At 44.9% G+C, this 26,201-nt stretch overlaps 1 protein-coding gene and 1 long non-coding RNA gene across 2 annotated transcripts in view; one reads left to right on the plus strand and one right to left on the minus strand.

Moving 5' to 3' along the window:
- Positions 1–722: 722 nt before the first annotated feature.
- Positions 723–26,201, minus strand: part of LOC308579448 — a 38,647-nt gene continuing 13,168 nt past the window's right edge. Inside the window, exons 3-4 of the long non-coding RNA XR_014004486.1 lie at positions 3,079–3,290; positions 723–1,288 (exon numbers count right to left, since the gene is read on the minus strand). This is a non-coding gene — a long non-coding RNA (uncharacterized lncRNA). The remainder of the gene's footprint in view (positions 1,289–3,078; positions 3,291–26,201) is intronic.
- Positions 5,916–7,684, plus strand: LOC308578916 (uncharacterized protein). Its single transcript, XM_081179508.1, has 3 exons — positions 5,916–6,491; positions 6,834–6,942; positions 7,386–7,684. The coding sequence occupies exons 1-3, from the start codon at positions 6,081–6,083 to the stop codon at positions 7,487–7,489; spliced, it is 624 nt and encodes a 207-aa protein (XP_081035634.1). The 5' UTR covers positions 5,916–6,080; the 3' UTR covers positions 7,490–7,684.

Genomic DNA, 26,201 nt, shown 5'->3' on the forward strand with positions numbered 1-26,201 from the left:
GTTGGAAGAGAAGGCCATGTCTTATCTCTGCTGTTGGAAGCAGGATGCCTCAGAATACCAGTTGCAGGGAATCACAAATGGGGAAGAGTGGGGTGCTGTTGTACTCATGTCCTGCTGGTGGGCTTCCCATCCTGGCATCCGGCTGGCCACTGGGAGAACAAAAATGTGTGCACAAGTCAAAACAACCAGGTGTTAAAGAAACCTCAGGGATGGGGATGTTGTGACTCTCCAGATGTTGTGGGGCTGATGGGAGTTCTGGTCCAACCACGCTTCGGAGGCCACAGACTAAGCACCCCTGCGCCAACACTGCATATACAGCATACATTGAAAACACATTTAAAGCACATTCATGCCTCACACAGGAATCCATGGAACTGCAGAGCTGCATTTACCAGCATCCTTAGCAAACTTCAGTTCCCAGGATTCTGTGTGTGTGTGTGTGTGTGCGCGCGCGCTTTAAATGTATGGTGTGTATGTAGCTGGAGACTACAAAATCTGTGTTGCAGTGCAACTGCCTCAAGATTACAGCTGCATCTGGGATCCAGAGCAGGTCCAGAAAATGAGAAAGAAGTGAGGTATAGATGTACAGAAAGCATCAAGTATTTTTTTATTTAAGCAATGGGTTTTCTGCAGAAAGCTATTGCATAAATGAAATGGGAACATATTTATTCCTTATAGGACCCACATGGGACTAGATCATACGATTTTAATACGAATCCATCCCAACAGACATGCATAGTTGGCACTGCCAAATATGTCTCTCTTAGTCTTCACTGAGACATTTGCAATCTAAAACGTAAGAGCTACAAGCATCCCTGGAAGGGGGGACTGGGGAACCTGTGACCTGCAAGGGGGGGGGGCGGAAGAGAGGGGTATCAACCCAAGTAATAAAGTGACTGTAATCACAAAATTCTACAGTTTGCACTATTTGGGGTGAGCAGTACAAGTGTGTCTTGGAAGAGAGAAAGAACTGGGACATAAAATTCTGCATGTTTCAGGCAAGAGGTTATGGATATACACAATCCATCCACGGGGTAACTGGATGCCTCCCTTGTTCTCTTATAATGGCAATGGTGCTTACCTGAGATGTGCTGGAACTGAGTTCTGGTGAGTTCCAGCTGGGGGGGCAACCTGGTTCTCCTCCTCCCCATTTCATCCTCGCAACAACCCTGTGAGGTAGGTTAGGCTAAGAGATGGCGACAGGAGCTCCATGGCTGAGTGGGGATGCAAGCCCTGCTCTCCCAGGTCCTAGTCAGACACTCTAACCATTGTGCCCCCACCTTGATATCTGTAGCAAACAAACACAGCTGAGGAAACTGTTGCACATTTTTACACTATCAAAACAACTCATTGCAATGTTTTCTCATCAATGATACATACAGTACATATTTCAAAAGAAACATTACTATCTTATTCAACATCTTTATCAACGACTTGGATGATGGACTCAAGGGCATCCTGATCAAATTTGCAGATGACACCAAACTGGGAGGGGTGGCTAACACCCCAGAGGACAGGAACACACTTCAAAACGACCTTGACAGATTAGAGAACTGGGCCAAAACAAACAAGATGAATTTTAACAGGGAGAAATGTAAAGTATTACACTTGGGCAAAAAAAATGAGAGGCACAAATACAAGATGGGGGACACCTGGCTTGAGAGCAGTACATGTGAAAAGGATCTAGGAGTCTTGGTTGACCATAAACTTGACATGAGCCAGCAGTGTGACGCGGCAGCTAAAAAAGCCAATGCAATTCTGGGCTGCATCAATAGGAGTATAGCATCTAGATCAAGGGAAGTAATAGTGCCACTGTATTCTGCTCTGGTCAGACCTCACCTAGAGTACTGTGTCCAGTTCTGGGCACCACAATTCAAGAAGGACACTGACAAACTGGAACGTGTCCAGAGGAGGGCAACCAAAATGGTCAAAGGCCTGGAAACGATGCCTTATGAGGAACGGCTAAGGGAGCTGGGCATGTTTAGCCTGGAGAAGAGGAGGTTAAGGGGTGATATGATAGCCATGTTCAAATATATAAAAGGATGTCACATAGAGGAGGGAGAAAGGTTGTTTTCTGCTGCTCCAGAGAAGCGGACACGGAGCAATGGATCCAAACTACAAGAAAGAAGATTCCACCTAAACATTAGGAAGAACTTCCTGACAGTAAGAGCTGTTCGACAGTGGAATTTGCTGCCAAGGAGTGTGGTGGAGTCTCCTACTTTGGAGGTCTTTAAGCAGAGGCTTGACAACCATATGTCAGGAGTGCTCTGATGGTGTTTCCTGCTTGGCAGGGGGTTGGACTCGATGGCCCTTGTGGTCTCTTCCAACTCTATGATTCTATGATTCTATGATTCTGTTATTTAATAGAGATGAATACACATCTTAACATTTTTCATCTTTTTCTGCTGTCTTCGTTGGGTGCAGAGGTGCCATCTTGAAAAAAAATTGGGGGGGCAGGTAAGCCCCATCCTGCATAATTGATCACAAGACGTGCAGATGAACACCATCTGAATCGCAATGCCCATTAAATCGGGGGGGGGAGCAGCCCCCTCAAATATGGGGGGGGCAAAGGGACCTTAACCCCCAAGAGTTGGTTCCTATTGTTGGGTGACTCTGCACACCTATTTTCAAGTTTGCTGCTTTAAAAAAAGAGTATCTGCCTTTCCCCACATCTTCCACATGGTAACATCCCTTTACTGTGTAAAACTAAATAGGTCCTATTTTAGTTTCCTGTTACTTTACATAAAATTACAGTCTAAACTGTAATGGGCTAGCTGCACCCAGGATTTTAAAATAAATAAATAAATAAATTTGAGAAGCTGAAGGAACATGGGCATAGCCAGGATTTTGGGGGGGGCAGGTCTTTTGCTAGGGGGGATGAACCTCAGTTTGCTGGGCATTTTTATTGATTTTTTATTGATTATGGAGGGCAGCTGCCCCTCCCTGCCCCCCTTGCTACGCCCGTGTAAAGGGACAAAATAACGTTGCTGAGAATGTGTTGAAGTGCAGAGTGTTTGAGGACCGGGACATTTGCAGGGAAACCAAAATGCTTGTTTACAAAGATATTGTACTCCCAACCTTACTGTCTGCTTGTGAAACATGGACCACTTATAAACGCCATCTCCAACTCCTCGAAAGATTCCATCAACAATGTCTCTGAAAAATTTTACACATCACTTGGGAAGACAGGCGAACTAATGCCAGTGTACTGCAAGAAGCAAAGATCACCCGTATTGAAGCAATGATTCTTCAACATCATCTTTGTTGGACTGGTCATGTTGTGGGGATGCCTAATAATAATAATAATAATAATAATAATAATAATAATAATAATAATAATTTATTATTTGTACCCTGCCCATCTGGCTGGGTTTCCCCAGCCACTCTGGGCGGCTTCCATAGAAACCAAAAAACACTAAAATATCACACAGGGCTGCCTTCAGATGATGAACAGGGCTGCCTTCAGATGTCTTCTGAATGTCAGGTAGTTGTTTATCGCTTTGACATCTGATGGGAGGGCGTTGCACAGGGCGGGTGCCACTACCGAGAAGGCCCTCTGCCTGGTTCCCTGTAGCTTTGCTTATCGCAATGAGGGAACCGCCAGAAGGCCCTTGGCGCTGGACCTCAGCGTCCGGGCAGAACGATGGGGGTGGAGACGCTCCTTCAGGTATACTGGGCCGAGGCCGTTTAGGGCTTTAAAGGTCAAGACCAGCACTTTGAATTGTGCTCGGAAACGTACTGGGAGCCAATGTAGGTCTTTCAAGACCGGTGTTATGTGGTCTCGGCGGCCGCCCCCAGTCACCAGTCTAGCTGCCGCATTCTGGATTAGTTGTAGTTTCCGAGTCACCTTCAAAGGTAGCCCCACGTAGAGCGTATTGCAGTAGTCCAAGCGGGAGATAACCAGAGCATGCACCACTCTGGCGAGGCAGTCCGCAGGCAGATAGGGTCTCAGCCTGCATACCAGGTGGAGTTGGTAAACAGCTGCCCTGGATATAGAATTGACCTGCGCCTCCATGGACAGCTGTGAGTCCAAAATGACTCCCAGGCTGCGCACCTGGTCCTTCAGGGGCACAGTTCCCCTATTCAGGACCAGGGAGTCCTCCACACCAGCCCGCCCCGTTCCCCAAAAACAGTACTTCTGTCTTGTCAGGATTCAACCTCAATCCATTAGCCACCATCCATCCTCCAACTGCCTCCAGGCACTCACACAGGACCTTCACCGCCTTCACTGGTTCTGATTTGAAAGAGAGGTAGAGCTGGGTGTCATCTGCATACTGATGAACACCCAACCCAAACCTCCTGATGATCTCTCCCAGTGGCTTCATGTAGATGTTAAAAAGCATGGGGGAGAGGACAGAACCCTGAGGCACCCCACAAGTGAGAGCCCAGGGGTCTGAACACTCACCCCCCCCCCCCACTTTCTGAACACGGCCCAGGAGGAAGGAGCGGAACCACTGTATAACAGTGCCCCCAGCTCCCAGCCCTTCTAGACGGTCGATTGTATCAAAGGCCGCTGAGAGATCCAGCAGAACTAGGAAACAATGATGATCTTCTTCCAAAGCAACTACTCTATTCCGAACTTAAAAAGGGAAAGCATAATGCTGGTGGTCAACAAAAGAGGTTTAAAGACTGTCTCATGGCAAATCTAAAAAAAGTATAAACACCATCAGTGGGGAAGCACTGGCCTGCGAGCGCTCCAGTTGGAGAACAGCCTTTACCAAAGGCGTCCTGGACTTTGAAGACACTCGAACTCAGGACACAAGTGAGAAACGGGCGAAGAGGAAGGCACGCTTGGCAAACCCTCACCATGGTCAACTCCCGCCCAGAAACCTATGTCCCCACTGTGGAAGGACGTGTGGATCCAGAATTGGCCTCCACAGTCACTTACGAACTCCGTTAAAATCCGTGTTTATGGAAGACAATCTTACTCGGATACGTCGGGTCGCCAAAGAAGTCTTCAACTAGCTTTTTCTCAGAGTAGACCCATTAAAATTAATGGACCCATTAGAGAAGGTTGGAAAACGTTTATTGAATATATGGGAAATAACTGAGTACAGCTGAAAATGCTGGCAGCATTAAGAGAAATTTAACAGTGTAGATAAGTTTTGATGGATGTACAGTAATAATGGAATACTGAATGGTATAGTTTTCGTAAAACATGCAGGGATTTATGATACCATTGAAAGAGAAGGGGAGTCATTGATATTGTAAGGATGTAAAAATGAGTACTTTAAATTGTAAAACAGAAATTTTAATAATATATATGTATGTATATGTATATGTTAATGGCGCTTTATCGTAGTCCACTGCGCCTTGTAACCAGCAGGGAAACAAAGCAAAGCTGCAGCACGCACGCCGCCCCTTTCCAGGCCTGCACTGGAAAAGTAATCATATCCATTTTCTGCCTTTAAGTAACAATAGTTTTCTTAAAACCATGAAAAGACCTGGACTGAACAAAGACATTGGATTCTTATCTCACTATACATGACTAAACCATTTCTCACCTTCCCACCCCTTGCCTTTTCCTGTAAGACCTATTACAGTCGTTAAGAGTCGTCAAGAGGCTCTCTCAGCTATCTGCCAATCTCCCATTCGCACCCTCCCTTCTGAGTAACACCCCTCCCCACCTTCTCACTATATAGAAGGATCTGGCAACTTCTGTTTCAGTGTATCTGAAGAAGTGTGCATGCACACGAAAGCTCATACCAAGAACTAACTTAGTTGGTCTTTAAGGTGCTACTGGAAGGAATTTTTTTATTTTGACTATGGCAGACCAACACGGCTACCTATCTACTAATAGTTTTCTTGCGATCCAGATGCGCCAAGAAGGGACGGTGGGAGGGAGGGGCGGTGGGAGGGAGGGAGAACAGCCCACTTTCTCCTCTCATTGGCGGCCGCTGCACCGCGAGCTCCACCTTTCCCCGACGGCTCCGCTGACTTAAAGAGCGGTGGGGATCTCTGCTCGCGGCAGTTGTGCGCGGACCTCAGAGCAATCCAGGAGAGCGCTTGCTGGGCTCCTAAGCAGAGGCAGCTACAACAGAGAGAGGACTTGCCGCCGGGACAGCTGCCGCGCCTGCAGGATGCAACGGAACACTTCGCCCGAGAACCCAGGCTCCGAGTCGGACGTCCCTGATTCTTCTCTGCCTCCTTGGCCACCCTCGAGCCTTTCGCCCTCCGCGCCCCCATTACCCGCTCCCACTCCTGCCGTGGAAGGCGCTGCTGCCGCTGGGCCGGAAGAGTCGGGGTCCCGGGAAAAGTTTCGCGGAGGCGCGAAGCTGCCACGCTTCTCCGTCTGCCCTCAGCGTACTGCAGGGTCCGGGCTGGAGACGGTTTTTGTCGCCGCGGCTTCGGCTCTGAAGATGGCTCTGCCCTCGGAGAAGAAAACATCTCCGGGCGGAGCTGCTTCGGCTCTGAAGATGGCTCTGCCCTCGGAGAAGAAAACATCTCCGGGCGGAGCTGCTTCGGCTACTGGTGGCCAGTTTCCAACCAGGGTAAGTACAGAGGGAGAGGGAGGAAAGGGGTGTTAGGCTGTAATGCCCACCTTGAGTCTCTCCAGCTCAAGGTGGGCATTATACCTGGAGGGCACCGGGCTGGGGAAAGATGTTGTAAGGTGAAAGGCAAGAAGGCGAACTGATTTAAATAACTGAACTTTGCAGAACTTTCTGAGTGAAAACCATAGCTCTCTGTTGCTTTAGGCAACAGCTCTAAGAGTGCAAAACTGAGTCCAGCCTGTGGCTTGTGCAGACAGGTGCAATCCACTCTTTCCCAAGAGGCTGCCAGTCAATTTAATGTCTACTTCTGGTGTAAATGTTTCCCAATCCCGTCCTCTCCAGGAATATGAGGCACTGAAGAGGGCAATCAAACGACTTGAGAGGGTGCTGGACAGACTGTATAAGAAGAATGAAATACTTCTCAGAAGGAAACAGCTGATGGAGCTAGAAGGTAATTTTGAGAATCCTGTATTTGCAAATCCAGGGGATGTGGCCCTTCAAATTTTGTTGGGCTACAAGTCCCATCCTCCATAATGACTGCTGGCCATGTTGGCAGGGGCTTATGGGAGTGTGAGGGCTACAGCCCCCGCTCCCACCCCCAGTGTGGAGCACAGCTCAAGACGCCTTTGTGGGGAGGAGGCAGACCTTGCCAGGGTTGCCTTTGCTGGGCGGACGTCTTGGCAGGGGTGTTGTTCCCCCACGCAAGAGGCCATAGCAGACTGTGCGTGTGCCTCTGAAGGGCACAAAGGTTTGCTGCCTCCTTGTGGCCCAGATTTCCTGTCTTCCTTGCGTGCCCATTTTTTTGCCAAAAAGAATGAACACACGGCATAATGAAAATGCAGCACATGTATCACGTACCAATTTTAACTGGTGGTTATTTGACTTTTCCCTCAGCTTTTGCTTCAGATGAAGAAGAGAAGGAAGAGAAGGAAGAGAAGGAAGAGAAGGGAGAGATGGGAGAGATGGGAGAGAAGGAGCCCCCACAGAAGGAGAAATAAAGAAAACCGGAGATTGGGAGAATACTGCTGTCTATGTATTTCTACATATTTCATTAGATCATTTAAAAAGATTAACAGCAATATATGTATTTGCTTTAAATAAAGTTTCTGAGAACATTCTGTGAATATGTCTTAACAGTTTGAATGCGACATGATAGAACTAACATCAGCAGGAGTTGGCTTTAACTTCCTTCTAATAAACTACTGTTGTTGTTGTTGTTGTTGTTATTATTATTATTATTATTATTATTATTATTATTATTATTATTATTATTCCTTCTAATAAACTACTGTTTCTTTTGCCCGTCCTACTTCACCTTTTTATTGTAATCTTGGCATAGCTGTCCACAGCAGTTTTCTCACGATCTCGGTAGTGGCGCGCGCCCTGTGGAACGCCCTCCCATCAGATGTCAAAGCGATAAACAACTACCTGACATTCAGAAGACATCTGAAGGCAGCCCTGTTCAGGGAAGTTTTTAATATGTGACATTTTAGTGTATTTTTCATCTTTGTTGGAAGCCGCCCAGAGTGGCTGGGGAAACCCAGCCAGATGGGCAGGGTACAAATAATAAATTATTATTATTATTATTATTATTATTATTATTATTATTATTATTATTATTATTATCCTGTTGAAGTTTCTTCCCCACCCCCCAAATTTAGACTCTTAGCTTCCCAAGTATTTAACGGAGTTGGAATTCTGTATGATTCTACAAAATTGCCCATAACGCTTCCCCCTCCATCACAAAGAGGAAATATCAAATGTTCCCCTAGGTATTGAACTGTTTCTGTATGCGATGTCTCCTACCTGTGAGATCTCCTTGGCTCCTAGTCACCTGGAATTTGTCGTGGCTCTCATATTGAAAAGATTTAGCTAAATTAAGGACAAAGCCCAGAATAGAGTTGTTATGGAATCTGGCACCACAGTCCTTATCTACCCCCTCCTACATGCATAGTGTAATCATTGAGCTTTTGCTGAAATTCCAAGGATTTCGCAGTCCAAAGAGGAGTAACCTGCTTTGCACAAGAAAGTCTTCCTATCATTCTGCAGAAAGGGGCATGACAAAGTGTTAAAGCAATTTTTTGCAGTATGGTGTAGATCAGGCATGTCCAAAGTCTGTTTTGGGGGCCTAATCCAGCCTGCCGGTCGGTTAAATCCGGTCCCTGTGGCAGTTTATTTCCTGGGGTACAATCCTAAAAAAACTTCAACAACTTCAATCCTAAAAAAAGCTCAGTCCTAAATTTACCTACGTTCTTAAAAAAGGTCAACAACTTGGTTGGTGCTTTGGTCAACCCCCACAGCCCTTCACTTCATCAAATCTGGCCCTCTTTGAAAAAAGTTTGGAAACCACTGGGGTAGATAAACAGCTGCTGCTCATTAGGTAAAAGGTAAAGGAGCCCTGGATGGTTAAGTCCAGTCAAAGCCCTGGATGGTTAAGTCCACTCTGGCGTCACTCATCTCGCTTTCAGGCTGAGGGAGCTGGCATTTGTCCACAGACAGCTTTCCAGGTCATGTGGCCAGCAGGACTAAACCACTTCTGGAACAACCAAACACTGTGACGGAAACCAGAGTGCACGGAAACGCCATTTACCTTTCTGCTCCAGCGGGACCTATTTATCTACTTGCACTTTGACATGCTTTCGAACCGCTAGGTTGGCAGGAGCAGGGACAGAGCAACGGGAGCTCACTCTGTTGTGGGGATTCGAACCTCCGACCTTCCGATTGGCAAGCCCAAGAGGCTCAGTGGCTGAGACCACAGTGCCACCTGCTCCTAGCGCTACTCATTAGCTCACTGCTATTACTCTGTTTCCCAAGTTGATTTTCTTTTTCTGTTTTAGTTTTTACTTAGATCCGTTTCTTTTAATGTATTATGAAAAGGTTTTAATAACATCTTAGGGGGGAGGAGAAATATGTCCCTGATTTTTTTATTTGGGAGAGTTAAAAGAGTCAAGGGAAGAAGAATGGGGCACAAGAAGGAGAGGACTGCCAACAAAACTAAAGTAAAGCCTGAGTTTATTGCACCTTTTTAATAACCTGGGGCTGGGGGAGGAGGGGGAGCATGTTCAGTGCCAGATTTAGGGTGGTGTGGGGAGTTCCACTGCACAGGGTGCCAAGCAGAGGTGGAGTATAATAATAATAATAATAATAATAATAATAATAATAATAATAATAATAATAATAATAATAGAAGTCTATATTTATATGGGTATCCACTGAGAAGATCCATTAAAATTAACTGCACCAAAAGAAATTATAGTGAAAATAAGGATGGGGAGGCAAATTTTCTCCTCGCTCTGAATGCCATATTACCAATGTCTGCCCCTGGCATGTGCTTTCCACAAAAAGATGCACCCCCAGCTTGGAGCAAGGGGCTCTTAATTAGCTTATTTTGCAGAGTGCTTTGACAGCAGATAAAGATCTGGCATACATCTCACCCACGCTCTGGCCTTGCCAGCTGCTGAGCCTGTTGTTCCCTCCTCTGGCTCCACAGGCAACCACATCATATACGCTCAAGGGCGCTCTTAGCTGGGAGCTCTCTCTTGCTTCCTTCCCAGCAGGATAAGGCTCCCTACTCTGGAAAGCAATACAGCAAAAGCAAAAGTTCACCAGGCATCCTGAGTAAGGTACCCCTGCCTGTATGGGCCAGTCGTGTCCGACTCTAGGGTTGTGCGCCCATCTCACTTAAGAGGCCAGGGGCCAGCGCTGTCCGAAGACACTTCCGGGTCACGTGGCCAGCGTGATGAAGCTGCTCTGGTGAGCCGGCACCAGCGCAGCGCACGGAAACGTAGGGACCCTCTGTTGACAAGCGTCAGTTTCACAGCCGCAGCTTTTGAAAGAGAAGTGGGTTCTGCTTCTTGTCATCATCTGCCTGAGACTTCCCTCTCCATCCTAACATTGGTCAAGAACAGGGTTGTGAGCTCCCAATTTCTTTCTGGGGCAGTTCACTAGCCAAATCCAGGCCCCGTCTTAATTTCTGTTGCACTGATCTCTCTTTGCTGCACTGGGTGATATGTGACTGGGAGGAGCAGCAGCAGCAGCAGCAGCAGCAGCAGGTGATTCCATTCACTCTCACAGGTTGTTAGGTTTTCAGTAGGGAACGGGATGCCTATTTGAATGCAAGAGGTGAAAAAAGCAGCAGCAGCCTGTTTGGCTTTTTCACCTCCTAAGACCTAAAGGGATCAACAAATAAGCCATGGCAGGGAAACTGCATCATTTTGCAAGTCAGTGTTGCATTTTGCTACTTTTCCCTGTCAAGGATGGGTTTGTTCAGGGAAGTTTTTAATGTGTGATGTCATATTGTGCTTTTATTATTTTTTGTTGGGAGCTGCCCAGAGTGGCTGGGGGCAACCTCGTCAGATGGGTGGCATATTATTATTATTATTATTATTATTATTATTATTATTATTATTATTATTATTAGCATCAGCATCATCATCAGGCTGCATAGGGTAGACTTGAAATATTTCCCATCATAAGAAGAATTATTGTTCCCTAACCATTAAACAGTAAATTTATACAGCTTGCAAAAAATGTGAAAGTGTTAAGTAGAGTGAAGAGCAGCAGGGCCATTGTAGTAAAGATTTCAAGTATGCCTTGCTATTTGTAATGCTGTGCAATGCACCATCATTTAAAAGTGCTATAGTAGCAAGAAACTGGCCCTTGCCTCAAGCTGTAGAATGGTTGGCTTGTCCTGGGGCAAGGGAGGGTGGTTTATTCTGCCGTTAAAGCACCACCAAGTTTGCTTTACCAGTGTGGCCTCTGGCTAAGAAGCGAGCCTGGGTAAAGCAATTGAAATTTGTGAGACCCTGGGATAGGTCTCAAACAGCCCCAAACCAAACCTCTGGCAAGGCATCGTTCCTCATAAGGCATCGTTTCCAGGCCTTTGACCATTTTGGTTGCCCTCCTCTGGACACGTTCCAGTTTGTCAGTGTCCTTCTTGAATTGTGGTGCCCAGAACTGGACACAGTACTCCAGGTGTGGTCTGACCAGAGCAGAATACAGTGGCACTATTACTTCCCTTGATCTAGATGCTATACTCCTATTGATGCAGCCCAGAATTGCATTGGCTTTTTTAGCTGCCGCGTCACACTGTTGGCTCATGTCAAGTTTGTGGTCAACCAAGACTCCTAGATCCTTTTCACATGTACTGCTCTCAAGCCAAGTGTCACCCATCTTGTATTTGTGCCTCTCATTTTTTTTGCCCAAGTGCAATACTTTACATTTCTCCCTGTTAAAATTCATCTTGTTTGTTTTGGCCCAGTTCTCTAATCTGTCAAGGTCGTTTTGAAGTGTGATCCTGTCCTCTGGGGTGTTAGCCACCCCTCCCAGTTTGGTGTCATCTGCAAATTTGATCAGGATGCCCTAGAGTCCATCATCCAAGTCGTTGATAAAAATGTTGAATAAGACCGGGCCCAAGACAGAACCCTGTGGCACCCCACTAGTCACTCTTCTCCAGGATGAAGAGGAACCATTGATGAGCACCCTTTGGGTTCGGTCAGTCAGCCAGTGACAAATCCACTGAGTGGTAGCATAGTCAAGACCGCATTTTACCAGCTTCTTTACAAGAATATCATGGGGCACCTTGTCAAATGCCTTGCTGAAATCAAGGTAGGCTACATCCACTGCGTTCCCTTCATCTACCAGGCTTGTAATTCTGTCAAAAAACGAAATCAGGTTAGTCTGACATGACTTATTTTTCAGAAATCCATGCTGACTATTGGTGATCACAGCATTCCTTTCTAGGTGCTCACAGACTGTTTGCTTAATGATCTGCTCCAGAATCTTCCCTGCTATTGATGTCAGACTGACTGGGCGGTAATTATTTGGGTCCTCTCTTTTCCCCTTTTTGAAAATAGGGACAACATTTGCCCTCCTCCAGTCTGCCGGGACTTCGCCTGTTCTCCAGGAATTATCAAAGATGACTGCCAGTGGTTCTGAGATCACATCTGCCAGTTCTTTTAATACTCTTGGATGCAGTTCATCTGGCCCTGGAGACTTGAATACATCTAAACTAGCCAAATATTCTTGTACTATCTCCTTAGTTATTCTGGGCTGTGTTTCCTTTGCTGAATCATTTGCTCCAAATTCTTCAGGTCGGGCATTGTTTTCTTTATCGGAGAAGACTGAGGCAAAGAAGGAATTGAGGAGTTCAGCCCTTTCTGTGTCCCCTGTTTGCATTTCACCATCTTCTCCTCTGAGTGACCCAACTGTTCCTTTGTTCTTCCTTTTGCTACGAACATACCCATAAAAGCCTTTTTTGTTGCTTTTAACCTCTCTAGCAAGCCTGAGTTCATTCTGTGCTTTAGCTTTTCTGACTTTGTGTCTACACGTGCTGGCTATTTGTTTGAATTCCTCTTTGGTGGTTTCCCCCCTTTTCCATTTTTTGTACACATCCTTTTTTAATCTTAATTCAGTTAAAAGTTCTTTAGATAGCCACCCTGGCTTCTTTAGGCACCTTCCATGTTTCCATCTCATTGGTATTGCCTGAAGTTGTGCTTTTACTATCTCCCTCTTAACAAACTCCCAGCCATCATGAACTCCCTTTCCTTTTAGTATTGCTGTCCATGGGATCTCACCCAGCACTTCCCTAAGTTTTATGAAGTCGGCTTTCTTAAAGTCAAGAAATTGAGTCCTAGTATGCTTGGCTGCTCCTTTCCGCTGTATAGTAAACTTCAGAAGAGCATGATCACTCGCGCCTAATGATCCTTCCACATCTACCCCACTAACCAGGTCATCAACATTGGTTAGGACCAGATCTAAAATGGCTGTTCCTCTTGTTGCTTCTCCCACTTTCTGGACAATGAAGTTGTCTGCAAGGCCAGTGAGGAATCTGTTTGACCTTATGCTCTTGGCTGAGTTTGACGTCCAACAAATATCCGGGTAATTGAAGTCCCCCATTACTACTATCTCCCTTCCTTTTGCATGCTTGGCCATCTGTTCCAGGAAGGCATCATCTATGTCCTCCGTTTGGCTTGGGGATCTATAGTAAACTCCCACAATGAGGTCTCTGTTATTCTTCTCTCCCTTAATTTTGACCCAAATGCTCTCACTTTGGCTTTGAGGTTCTAAATCTTGGATCTCTTCACAGGTATACACATCCCTGACATATAACGCCACTCCTCCTCCTTTCTTGTCTGGTCTGTTTCTCTGAAATAGATTGTATCCCCCCATTATTACATTCCAATCGTGGGACTTATCCCACCAGGTTTCAGTGATGCCTATTATGTCATATTTAGTTTGCTGTACCAAGAGCTCAAGCTCATCTTGTTTATTTCCCATGCTTTGCGCATTAGTGTACAGACATTGAAGTCCATTAATCATTCCCCCGTGTCTCTTATTTAAGGATTTTTTCCTCCCACCACTAGGTCCGCGTGCTGTTTGCTCCATTTGGTCTATGACATTTGGATGATCATCTTCATTAATTGATAGACTCCTACCTTCAGGAGCACTGTCTCCCTCCCCCACATTAGTCAGTTTAAAGCCCTCCTGATGAGGTTTCTGAGATTTTTGGCAAAAACATTTCTCCCAACCGTTGTGAGGTGCAGCCCATCACTTGCCAGAAGTCCATCTTCAAGAAACTGCAGTCCGTGATCTAAGAATCCAAACCGTTCCTGTTTACACCATTTGCGAAGCCAGCTGTTCACTTCCACTATTTTCCCCTCTCTCCCTGGGCCACGTCGTTCAACTGGGAGGACAGACGAGATGACAATTTGTGCATTTAGTTGCTTCAATTTCCTGCCGAGAGCCTCGTAGTCTCTTTTGATCTTCTGGAGGCTATTGCTTGCAGTGTCATTGGTTCCCACATGAACCAAGAGGAAGGGGTATTTGTCAGTGGGTTTTATGATTCCTTGCAGTCGTTCAGTTACATCTTGGATCTTAGCCCCGGGGAGACAGCACACTTCCCGAGACATCTTATCAGGCCCACAGATCACTGCTTCTGTTCCCCTCAGTAGGGAATCCCCTATTACCACTACACGCCTCCTCTTGGGTTTGGTCGGGGTTCTTCCGTGAAGAATTCCGTGAGCATGCCCAGCTCCCGAGTCGTATCTCGGAAGATGAACACCTTGTGACTTGAACGTTTTGGCTCCCAAATGCCACAAACCCGGAAGTGACTGTTCCGGTTTGCGAATGTTCTTTGGAACACGAACATCCGACGCGGGTTCCGCGGGTTCCGATTGGCTGCAGAAAGTCATGCCTTGGTTTCCAAACATTTTGGAAGTCAAACAGACTTCTAGAATGGATTCTGTTTGACTTCCGAGTTATGACTGTACTACTTGTCTGTACCTCTTCCTGGCCTTCTCTCTCTCTCCTCTGACCTCTCCAAACAGATCATCACTCTGTCTGTTTTTCTGGCCTCGGCAATACACAAAAGTCAAGGGGGGAAAGCAGCATGCATGGCACTGGGATGTCAGAGCTGGCCCACAGATGAGGTGGGGTGAAGCAGCCACCTCAGGTGGAAAGAAGGAGACCCCCACCTGCCCTGCCACAGGCAGAACCCACCACGCGTCCCCACTGGACAAGATGATTGGGAGCACTTTACAGAATGCCCCTCCTCTCGCTGAGTTTGGTGACAGGATGTCAAGCAGCCTTGACACAGGAGGACATTCCGACACATTGCATTGCTCCTTGTCTTCCTGCCCTTAAGGTGGCGAAGGCATTTGGGAATGCTTTGCTGAATGCCTTGCTGAGTTTAGTGGAAAGGGGGACATGTGCCAGTGAAAGTGGGGGGGGGCAGGTCACAGCAGAGAGGCCAGAGGAGCCACATCCCTGTTTCCCCTCAGATGGTGAAAGATGCTGAAAGAAGAAGCAGAGGAGCAGACTCCAAATCGCAGCACCAGCAGAGGGAAGGAGACTGATTCCGAGATGCCTGCACTGGAGGGTGATGAGGGAACTGAGAACCGGTGGCTCCAGAACCCCATGCATAAGGAGGGACAGAAATAAGGAGAGGGGTTGCAGGAGACCACCTGGCAGCTGGGTGGGATGTCACAGGTAAAGGTGCACTGGGAAATAAGAGCAGAAGCGAGAGGCAAAGCACCAGATGCACCAGATGCAGTCTGTGCCAGACTGAGAAGGCACCTGGGTACAGTGGTACCTCGGGTTACAAACACTTTGGGTACAGACTCCACTAACCTGGAAGTAATACCTCGGGTTAAGTCAGAACCTTGCCTCAGGATGAGAACAGAAATCATGCATTGGCAGCAGCGGGAGGCCCCATTAGCTAAAGTGGTGCCTCAGGTTAAGAACGGTTTCAGGTTAAGAACGGACCTCCAGAACGAATTAAGTACTTAACCCGAGGTACCAATGTATAGTCACATGGTGGGAGGAATAAGAAGCTTCGGCTTTGGAAGACCGTGGCATGATCATAGCTCATTGGTAGGAAGCGTACATGTCTTACAGGCAGAAGACTTACCTCTGGGCATCTTCAGTGAAAAGGGTCTTGAGTAGCAAGGTGTCTGCTCTGTGACTTGCTGCTATTCTTATTTATTATAGTTTAGAAATTATTTGTTGTAATTGTTAGTGGTGAATTTCTGTTTAATTGTTATTTGCTGATATTTAATTTTATTGTGTACTATTATATACTAATGGATTATTGAATATCACTTTGATATAAGTTGTTTATTTTAAAATTATGTTTTTATTATGACATTTTTGTTTTGGATCAGATTGTTATAAGGTCTTTGTTGTTATAAGGTCTTTACTGTTACTGTCAACAGTATAGTATAGTATAGTATAGTATAGTATAGTATAGTATAGTATAGTATAGTATAGTATAGTATAGTATAAAAAGGTAAAGGTACCCCTGCCCGTACGGGCCAGTCGTGTCCGACTCTAGGGTTGTGCACCCATCTCACTTAAGAGGCTGGGGGCCAGCACTGTCCGGAGACACTTCCAGGTCACGTGGCCAGCGTGATGAAGCTGCTCTAGCGAGCCAGCACCAGCACAGCACACGGAAACGCCGTTTACCTTCCCGCTATAAAGCGGTACCTATTTATCTACTTGCACTTAGGGGTGCTTTCGAACTGCTAGGTAGGCAGGAGCTGGGACCGAAAGACAGGAGCTCACCCCGCCCCGGGGATTCGAACAGCCGACCATACGATCGGCAAGCCCTAGGCACTGTGGTTTTACCCACAGCGCCACCCGCGTCCCTATAGTATAGTATAGTGTATAGTAATATAGAAAGGTGGTATACAAATTAAAAGTGAAATGAAATACATACATTCTTTCTGTTTTCTATGAAGTTTCCTTGCCATCATGATTGTACTTTATTTGTCCATTAATCTCACTCACCTCTGTTTACCTGAAAGAGCATCTCCACCCCCATCATTCAGCTCAGACACTGAGGTCCAGCTCCGATGGCCTTCTGGTGGTTCCCTCCCTGTGAGAAGTGAGCTTGCAGGGAACCAGGCAGAGGGCCTTCTCAGTGGTAGCTCCCTCCCTGTGGAACCCCCTCCCATCAGATGTCAAGGAGAGAAGTAACTACAGTATATAACAACTGCAGTATCTGACTTTTAGAAGACATCTGAAGGCAGCCTGTTCAGGGAAGTTTTTAATGGTTGATGTTTTATTATGTTTTATTATATGTTGGAAGCTGCCCATAGTGGCTGAGGCAGCCCAGTCAGATGGGTGGGGTACAAATAATAAAAGTATGATGGTGATGATGATGATGACTAACTTTTAAGATACCTTTACCCTCTAAGCCAATGTGGTGCAGTGGTTAGAGTACAGTGGATGTTCGGGTTGTGACCGTATCTGTGTGGGATGCACGTTTGCAACCCGCAGCAGCACGTCTGCGCACATGCGGGTTGCGATTCAGCGCTTCTGCACATGCACAAAGCGTGATTTAGTGCTTCTGCGCATCACGACCACCGAAACCCGGAAGTAACCCGTACTTCTGGGTTTCGGCGGTCCATAACCAAAAAAAAAGGCAACCTGAACCGTCTGTAACCCAAGGTATGACTGATAAATGAGAAGGAAACACTTGGGACCCAAACATTATGTTGGTTTGGAGGACATAGGGGAAATTTGATTTTATTTCAGTTAGTTACCTAGTTTATTTGTTATATTGGTTCTGTGTTTGCGGAGTTTGCCAAAGTATCACAGTGTAATGCAATTGCAACAGACTGTTTCATTCCACTGAAGTCAAATGGGCCTTAGAAAGCACTGCTAATAACAAGGCCAGTGGAAGTGATGATATTCCAGCTGAACTATTTAAAATTTTAAAAGATGATGCTGTTAAGGTGCTACACTCAATATGCCAGCAAATTTGGAAAACTCAGCAGTGGCCAGAGAATTGGAGAAGATCAGTCTACATCCCAACCCAAAGAAGGGCAGTGCCAAAGAATGCTCCAACTACCGCACAATTGCACTCATTTCACATGCTAGCAAGGTTATGCTTAAAATTCTACAAGGCAGGCTTAAGCAGTATGTGGACCGAAAACTCCCAGAAGTGCAAGCTGGATTTCGAAGGGGCAGAGGAACCAGAGACCAAATTGCAAACATGCACTGGATTATGGAGAAAGCTAGAGAGTTCCAGAAAGACATCTACTTCTGTTTCATTGACTAGGCAAAAGTATTTGACTGTGTCAACCACAGCAAACTATGGCAAGTTCTTAAAGAAATGGGAGTGCCTGGTCACCTCATCTGTCTCCTGAGAAATCTCTATTTGGGACAAGAAGCTACAGTTAGAACTGGATCTGGAACAACTGATTGGTTCAAAATTGGGAAAGGATTACGGCAAGGCTGTATATTGTCTCCCTGCTTATTTAACTTATATGCAGAATTCATCATGCGAAAGGTGGGCTGGATGAATCCCAAGTCGGAATTAAGATTGCCAGAAGAAATAGCAACAGCCTCCGATATGCAGATGACACAACCTTGATGGCAGAAAGTGAAGAGGATTTAAAGAACCTTTTAATGAGGGTGAAAGAGGAGAGCGCAAAATATGGTCTGAAGCTCAACATCAAAAAAACGAAGATCATGGCCACTGGTCCCATCACCTCCTGGCAAATAGAAGGGGAAGAAATGGAGGCAGTGAGAGATTTTACTTTCTTGGGCTCCATGATCACTGCAGATGGTGACAGCAGTCACAAAATTAAAAGACGCCTGCTCCTTGGGAGAAAGGTGATGGCAAACCTAGACAACATCTTAAAAAGCAGAGACATCACCTTGCCAACAAAGGTCCGTATAGTAAAAGCCATGGTTTTCCCAGTAGTGATGTATGGAAGTGAGAGCTGGACCATAAAGAAGGCTGATCGCCGAAGAATTGATGCTTTTTAATTATGGTGCTGGAGGAGACTCTTGAGAGTCCCATGGACTGCAAGAAGATCAAATGTATCCATTCTTAAGGAAATCAGCCCTGAGTGCTCACTGGAAGGACAGATTGTGAAGCTGAGGCTCCAATACTTTGGCCACCTCATGAGAAGAGAAGACTCCCTGGAAAAGACCCTGATGTTGGGAAAGATGGAGGGCGCAAGGAGAAGGGGACGACAGAGGACGAGATGGTGGGACAGTGTTCTCGAAGCGACCAGCATGAGTTGGACCAAACTGCGGGAGACAGTGGAAGACAGGAGTGCCTGGCGTGCTCTGGTCCATGGGGTCACGAAGAGTCGGACACGACTAAACGACTAAACAACAACATTTCATTCCACAGGCAGGCATCTGCTTCTTATGCACCTTCTTATTCTTGAAAGCCTAATAAAAGTTATCCCCCCAAATAATGAATAAGAAGCATCTTATTATGATCCACAATGGGGAAGGAGGTTTATATATTTATGTTTTTATTTCACTTGTCTGTGTAAAATGGAAAACGCAAAAATAATTTTTATATATAAAAAAAAGAAGCATCTTCACTTCAAAGAGAAGTTGCTTGTTTTGTCTGCATATAACCTTGAGCTTCTCTTGTAAGCTTCTCCGAGAAATGTGGAGCAGGCAGCTGATAAACTGTGGGTTTCTTCCCTCAAGTGCAACATGGACCTACAGTATTTTTCATCTGGTAGAGGAACACTTGCAAATATTGCACAGCTTTGTGATCAAAACTACGCAATCGGCATTTAACAAACAGTGTCATAATAAAAATGTGTGCATGGGCACAACAAAGAAGCATGACGAGGGGAACTGGTGTTGTCCCACACACTTAAAGAAAAGATTCCTTGTTGCCAGTGGTTTTGTGTGCTGTTCAAGAACTGCAACAGAGAAGATCAAAGTCTCAGAGAAGAGTGACCAAGATCATGAAGTGCCTTAGGATGAACAGTTGAGGGAAGTGGGTACATTTGTTTAGCCTTGGAAAGAGAAGACAAAGAGGTGATATGAGAGCAATCTTCAAAGATCTGAAGGGCCATCATGTGGAAGAGGAAGCAAGCTTGTTTTCTCCTGCTCCAGAGGGGAGCACCCAGATAACAAGAAAGGAGATTCCAACTAAACATTGGGAAGAACGTTCTGATGGCAAGTTCTGTTTGACAGTGGCGTGGACTACCTTGGAAGGTGGTGGACTCTCCTTCAGTAGAGGTTTCTAAGCAGTGGCCATCTGTCAGGGATGAGATTGAGACTGAGATTCCTGCACTGCGGGGGCTGGAATAGATGACCCTTGGTGTCCCAGCTGCAATACTATAATTCTATGACCAGCTAATTCAATCTTTTGTGTTGCTTACAATGGCTTCTGTTCTGAATGGGCCTGACTGCACCAGTGTACAAAACATTTTGAGATTCAAAGGTTTTTAAAGAAAGTTAAGGAATGGTTTTCAGACCTGGGTGTGGGTGTGCAAAGGAAATAACAAATAGTGGTTTCTTTGCGCCCCCCCTTACTCTTTGTGAGCTTAGAGACATACTTCAAAAGCCAATGTTTATTAAAGTTCTCTTAATCGCAACTTGGTTTGTGTCTTCTGAGTTGCCCTTCAATGCCACCTCTGTAGGTACTTTAACATCTTTCTTCCTCTATCCCCCTCCCCTCCCAAATCAACTCTGAACACCTCCTGCCCTTGGAAGCCTAATAAGAAGCTGTTGCAGGAGAGGGACTGTGAGGAACATGAAGAAGAGAGTACAAGGGATCTTTTCACAGGTTTTGTTCTTTTTTTCATTATGAATACAACCTGGTACTCCCAGATTTCTAGTCTCCCAGCAACCAATGACGATGAAGGCAGCAGTCATCTCCCCAAGGTTTCACTGCTGATTTCCAGATTATATCGGAGCTTTCGCAAGGCATAAAAGCCACTTCCACTAATGGAAATCTGATGCCCACTTCCATGGTGTTTTATTCTGGGGGGGGGGAATCTGTTAACAGTTTCCCCCTCCCCAAAAAATCTGGAAAATCACAGGAGTAAAGTGAGGATAGTGAGGGCAGTAGATGAGGGCAGAGTAAAGTGAGGGCAGTAGATGAGCAGACAGTTCTTTCCTGCCCTTTCCTGGGGGGGAGAGGGTAATGGTGAGGGGGAGACAGAATCCCACATGTGTGGAAAGGGCAGGGGTCCAATGGGGCTTATGGCTGTGTCACCATAGCCACTGGTTGAATGAGAGCGCCACATGCTGCTCTCTCAGCCAGAAAAGCCACAATTCCGTAAAGCAAGAGTTGCTGTAGTGTGAAAGAAGCATCAGAAAAGTGCAAGCATTATACTCAAGAAAACTAATGAAAACTTGAATGCCACTCATTAACTGAATTTTGTTTACTGCTGGAGATGTGTAACAGCTCCTCGCATTATCCTCAATGAATGGGTTGCCTTACTTCTCATCAGTACAGAGGGGGGAAATAAACATAAAAATAATAGATCCATATTTCATTTTCTCTCTGTGGCTTTTTTATTGCAAAGTCTGTGTGCAGTCTGCCAGAATCTGATTATAGGGGGGGGACCTGGGTGGCTTATTTAAAGAGGGGGAAACAAATTGAGAGAGAGAGATGAGAACTCCTACTGGTAGCATTGCAAAGGTTTGTGTTTGTTAAGGCTGCTCCCAGCTGGGTGCTTCACAGCTTACAACTAATCTGCCTAAGAGTTTCCTTCAGCCTGAAGGGTATATACTGCCTCAAGCTGTCTCTTTAAACAAATAGCTGAAAATACCAGGAATCAAGCAGCAGCCATAGTTTATGCATGTCACCAGAAAGTCCATGAGTGAAGAGAGTCCTCCTCCTTTTCTTTTGCTTTTGGGAACTCTACAAAGCAGGTAATTGTGGCAGCTGCATTTTTTAAACTCTACAATTCAGCCACGCTGGGTGAAGCTGCACTGTGTGGAAATTCCATCCTCCCCTGCCCCACCCATCTTCATCATTGCTAGAGAGACAGATTCTCCACCTCCCCCATGTTTTGCTTTTGATTTTTTATTGGGTTTTATAAACAAGAATAATGTTATACAAATAAGTATACCAAGATTTATCATGTCATTTGTATATCACAAAAATAGCATAATATCAGCACTTTGCAAAATTCAGAGCATGGGAAGTCACCCAAAGATATAAAATTTGGCATTTATATTTGGAATTTTTTTATTGTATTGTATTGTAATTTGTAATATTTTAATGCGGCTTTTATTGGATTATTAAATTGGAAAACTTTAAAAAAAATAGCACCATAAATGTGGAAAAATATCTACAACATATATGTCATTATTAGTGGTCAATGTATAAGTTATTGGTTCATGAATTGGTTTAAACAATTAGGAAGAGGAAGAAAAAAGGGGGAAAGGGGGAGGGGGAATGGCAAGGGGTGTGTGGTCGGGTGGTTATGCTTCTATTATTCAACTTGGGGGGTGTCAGCGTTACTTGTATGTGTTACTATTCACTTGTTGTATTTCCTTGGTGGTGAGAGAGGTTTGGGGTGGCTTAAGGTGTAGTTGGCGGCTGTAATGAGAATTATTCTTTTGTGTGAGAGGGGTTTGAGTGTATATTTTTGAATTACCGGGTAGGTGCAAATTTTTTCTGCCATTTGTGAAGTTGGGCTAGGGGAATCCAGATTGGGAGGATTTGAAAAGGAAGGTTAATTTTGGGAGGGTGATCATTTGCCTACAGGTAAATTTTGCAAAGTCTGAGGCTATGTGCTTCAACACACACACACCCCAATACAATTCTGCTGCAACAGGGAAACTTAGCTACTTTTACTGTGGTTGACTTTTGCTATGTGCTTAATGCTCCTTCTATGCATTGCAGAAGCCATAACTGCTATGGTTGAACACTTAGATGATAGTGAAGTGGTTCAAGTGTTATAAGTTTATTGTTCTACCCAAGGGCCATGACAACGTTTTAACAATAGTATTAAAATAATAATACAGAACATACATATGTAATATAAGCCAACATACTTTTTCCTTATATGTTTTGCAGCTCGGGCCACTCTGTGTTACAAAGCCATTATAGGAGGTGAGGGTTGGGCTGCCATTGTGTTTCCAAACCATCCATGCCCAACCCTTGGTCCTGCACATGCACCCCATCACCAGCCCAGAAGACCCTCCAAGCTCCTCCTAGTGGCAATATTCTCCCCACCAGAAAGCAAAGTTTGGGTGAGTTTTCAAGCAAGGGATGAAATTCTGCTGTAGAAAAGAAGCTGAAGAAGTTGGGACTTGTTCCTGGGGGAACTTTGGGGAATCCTGTGGAAAAACCTACAACTTTTCTTTAAAAAAAAATAGAATCCTACCATTACAGGAGCAAATGTTTTAACTGACTGTAAAAGTGTTGGGGGGGGGGGATGATCCAACCAGGAGCATAAAAAAACATTACAATTGTTCAGTAGAGCTGGTCGTGTAACACAAATGAATTGGATAAAATTGCACTGGCTTGTATTCAACACAGCACCCCCTAAACCTGTTCTAGTGGCTCCCTCAACCACCCGGAGCAAATTTGGGGAGGGCAGGTGGAGCCCATGGCGCAATCTGAAATTGCTCCACTCACACCTTCAGTTGAATACTGCCCACTGCATTGAATGACTTCTAAAAAGGAAATATTATATGGATGTGCAAGCTCCACAATACTGGCTTTGGGAAGGACATGACTGAGGAAGTGCTACGTCTACCAATTTTTATTTTTATTTAATTTTATTGGCAGTTGCCAGCTATACCAAGGTGAATCTTAGGGAATGCTGACCATGATGAGGGTTGTGTAAACCGTCAGAAAAAAAAGAAGCTTATTTCTATACCAGGCTAAACTCATTTACCTCACAAGGAAACAAGCAGATTCCACAACTTGCATACATTTAGGCAAACATCCACATATATTTTGCCAGTGCCCATCTGCACACCAAATTAAAATCTTACTTAGGCCTTGCTTCCATTTTTTATCAGTAATTTACAGTCATACATTATTATCTAGAACAGAGGTTCCCAAACTGTGGTCCATAAGCTTCATTCAGATGGTGTGCCTTAATATTCACTTAATTTTTTAATTGTAATTGTTGTTGCTTCTTTTATTTCTCATACTGTAGTTTATTTGAGTTCTATGGAATGCAAACTGTAGTACAATGAAACACAAGAAATAAAAGCAACAATAAAAATGCAATTAAAGATCATACATTGTCTCATCGCAGAATGTTACAATTGCTACAACAGGCAGAAAAGCCATTAAATGGTCCACAAAGACCATCAGCAATTTTCAAGTGATCCATGGAAGTTTGGAAACCACTGATCTAGAAACTTAAAAAAATATGCATATGTTTTGTCTATGGCGGGCTTACCAACGAGACCCTGGAAGCGAACATGTGCTGTGTAACTCACCACTTGGTAACCTTGAGTTGCCTGTCTTATCTCAGATTTAGACTTCACATATTTTTACTTCTTTAGAGGAAGGATGAACCAGTATCAGTGGAGCTGTCATTCCAGACAAACACTCAGGACAACAGCTTTCTACCATCAGGAAAAGTGTTTGTAGGATGCACAAGAGGCTAATACCTGCCATGTAATAGGGGAGGGGGTTCACTTGAGAATACATGAGGGGATCGTGCTGGATAGCTCAGTCCCATCTCAGCTATGTGAAGGGCCCTATGCGTTCATCAATGCGCACGCATGGAACTCCTCTTTGTGAAGGGGATGCTGGGATACTCAAGACCGTCTCTTGCATGAACTGGCAGGGGAAACTGATGGATTCTCCTTGCTGTGGCAAGTGACTGAGGTGATAACAAGGCTTTCAAAGCTAGCATAGAGGAAATGGGAAAATATTTGAGCAGAGGCTAGAGACTTCCTTTAACGGGATTTCTGCTTCATGCTAACCATTTAACACTTTGCAAGACTGCTTGCTGGCTGAAGACCTTTGTTTAAAGCTCTACAAGCTGAGCCTATGTTATTCAGAAGCAAGCACCGAGTTAAATGGAGCTAACTCTCCACGGAACAGTGCACAGGGCTGTAATCATAATAACCCAAATCCAAGCCATCTGATCCAAATTCCAGCATGCTGACCACTATACAGTGGTACCTCAGGTTACAGACGCTTCAAGTTACAGACTCTGCTAACCCAGAAATAGTGCTTGAGGTTAAGAACTTTGCTTCAGGATGAGAACAGAAATCAAGCAGCAGCAGTGCGGCGGCAGCAGGAGGCCCCATTAGCTAAAGTGATGCTTCAGGTTAAGAACAGTTTCAGGTTAAGAACAGACCTCCAGAACGAATTAAGTTCTTAACCCGAGGTACCACTGTACCAGCTTTTGCCAGCTCAGGGATCAACTACAGCTTGTCATGATGAGCTCACACACATCTCAATTTATCTCTATACCATCAAACTTTAGAAAGATGACTTCCGTTTCAACAACAGAAATATCTGTGCAAATGTTTTTTATTTATTCTTTTAAATAAGTGTGCAGAAGTGAAAAAGTGAACAAGTCATCCTTATAGGCTTGCCCACAGGGTCCACAAAATATCAAAATTGCTGCTTAAAACTTGTCTGTTGCTGCGTTAGTGGACTGGACACTGAAGACTTTGTGTCTGTTGGAGGAAAAAATATCGTATTTTTCGCTCTATAAGACGCACCAGACCACAAGACGCACCTAGTTTTTGGAGGAGGAAAACAAGAAAAAAATATTCTGAATCTCAGAAGCCAGAACAGCAAGAGGGATCACTGCGCAGTGAAAGCAGCAATCCCTCTTGCTGTTCTGGCTTCTGGGATAGCTGCACAGCCTGCATTCGCTCCATAAGACGCACACACATTTCCCCTTACTTTTTAGGAGGGAAAAAGTGAGTCTTATAGAGCTGTTTAAATAAAAATGGCTGCAACCAAGTACACGTTTTCAAGACATCTGTAATTATTAGATACAGCCGGAAGGCAAAACCATTGTTCAGAAGAGAATGACCATTTGTGGGTAGAGGCCTCTGGGCCTTTGTATAAAGCATAGCACAACACACACCATTAATTGCTGTGATAATTGAAGCTCATAAGATGTACTAATTCAAAATGGCAATGAGCTGAACTTGTGTCATTTAAATTTGTTGGTTAGAGTACAGGTGGCTCTGCTGGATGGATGAAGCCACCTACCTGTCAATCACCTGACGGTCATTATGAAAAACTTTGCCCACAGAGCAAAAATGAATTCAAAACCATGCCTGCAATTGGACAAAGCCAATGGGAGAATTCCTGAGTGCCACTGATGCCAGTGGGGCTTGCTGAGCGGCACTCTCTTTTTAAAAAAAATAATAATAATATTTATTAATAGTTTCAGAATAATAGAAAAAAGAGAAAAAAATAAAAAAACAACACTACAATACATAAAGAAGAAGAAAAAAAAACAAAACATAAAAACCAATACAGCAATGCAACAA

Source organism: Podarcis bocagei, assembly GCF_964188305.1.
Source record: "Podarcis bocagei genome assembly, chromosome: Z".
Lineage (NCBI taxonomy): Eukaryota > Metazoa > Chordata > Lepidosauria > Squamata > Lacertidae > Podarcis > Podarcis bocagei.

Bases quoted from the DNA above. Each gene is read 5' to 3' on its own strand.
- LOC308578916 (XM_081179508.1), top strand. From the start codon at position 6,081: ATGCAACGGAACACTTCGCCCGAGAACCCAGGCTCCGAGTCGGACGTC. The intron at 6,492-6,833 runs GTAAGTACAGAG...CGTCCTCTCCAG, and splicing joins GTGGCCAGTTTCCAACCAGG to GAATATGAGGCACTGAAGAG. The intron at 6,943-7,385 runs GTAATTTTGAGA...CTTTTCCCTCAG, and splicing joins ACAGCTGATGGAGCTAGAAG to CTTTTGCTTCAGATGAAGAA.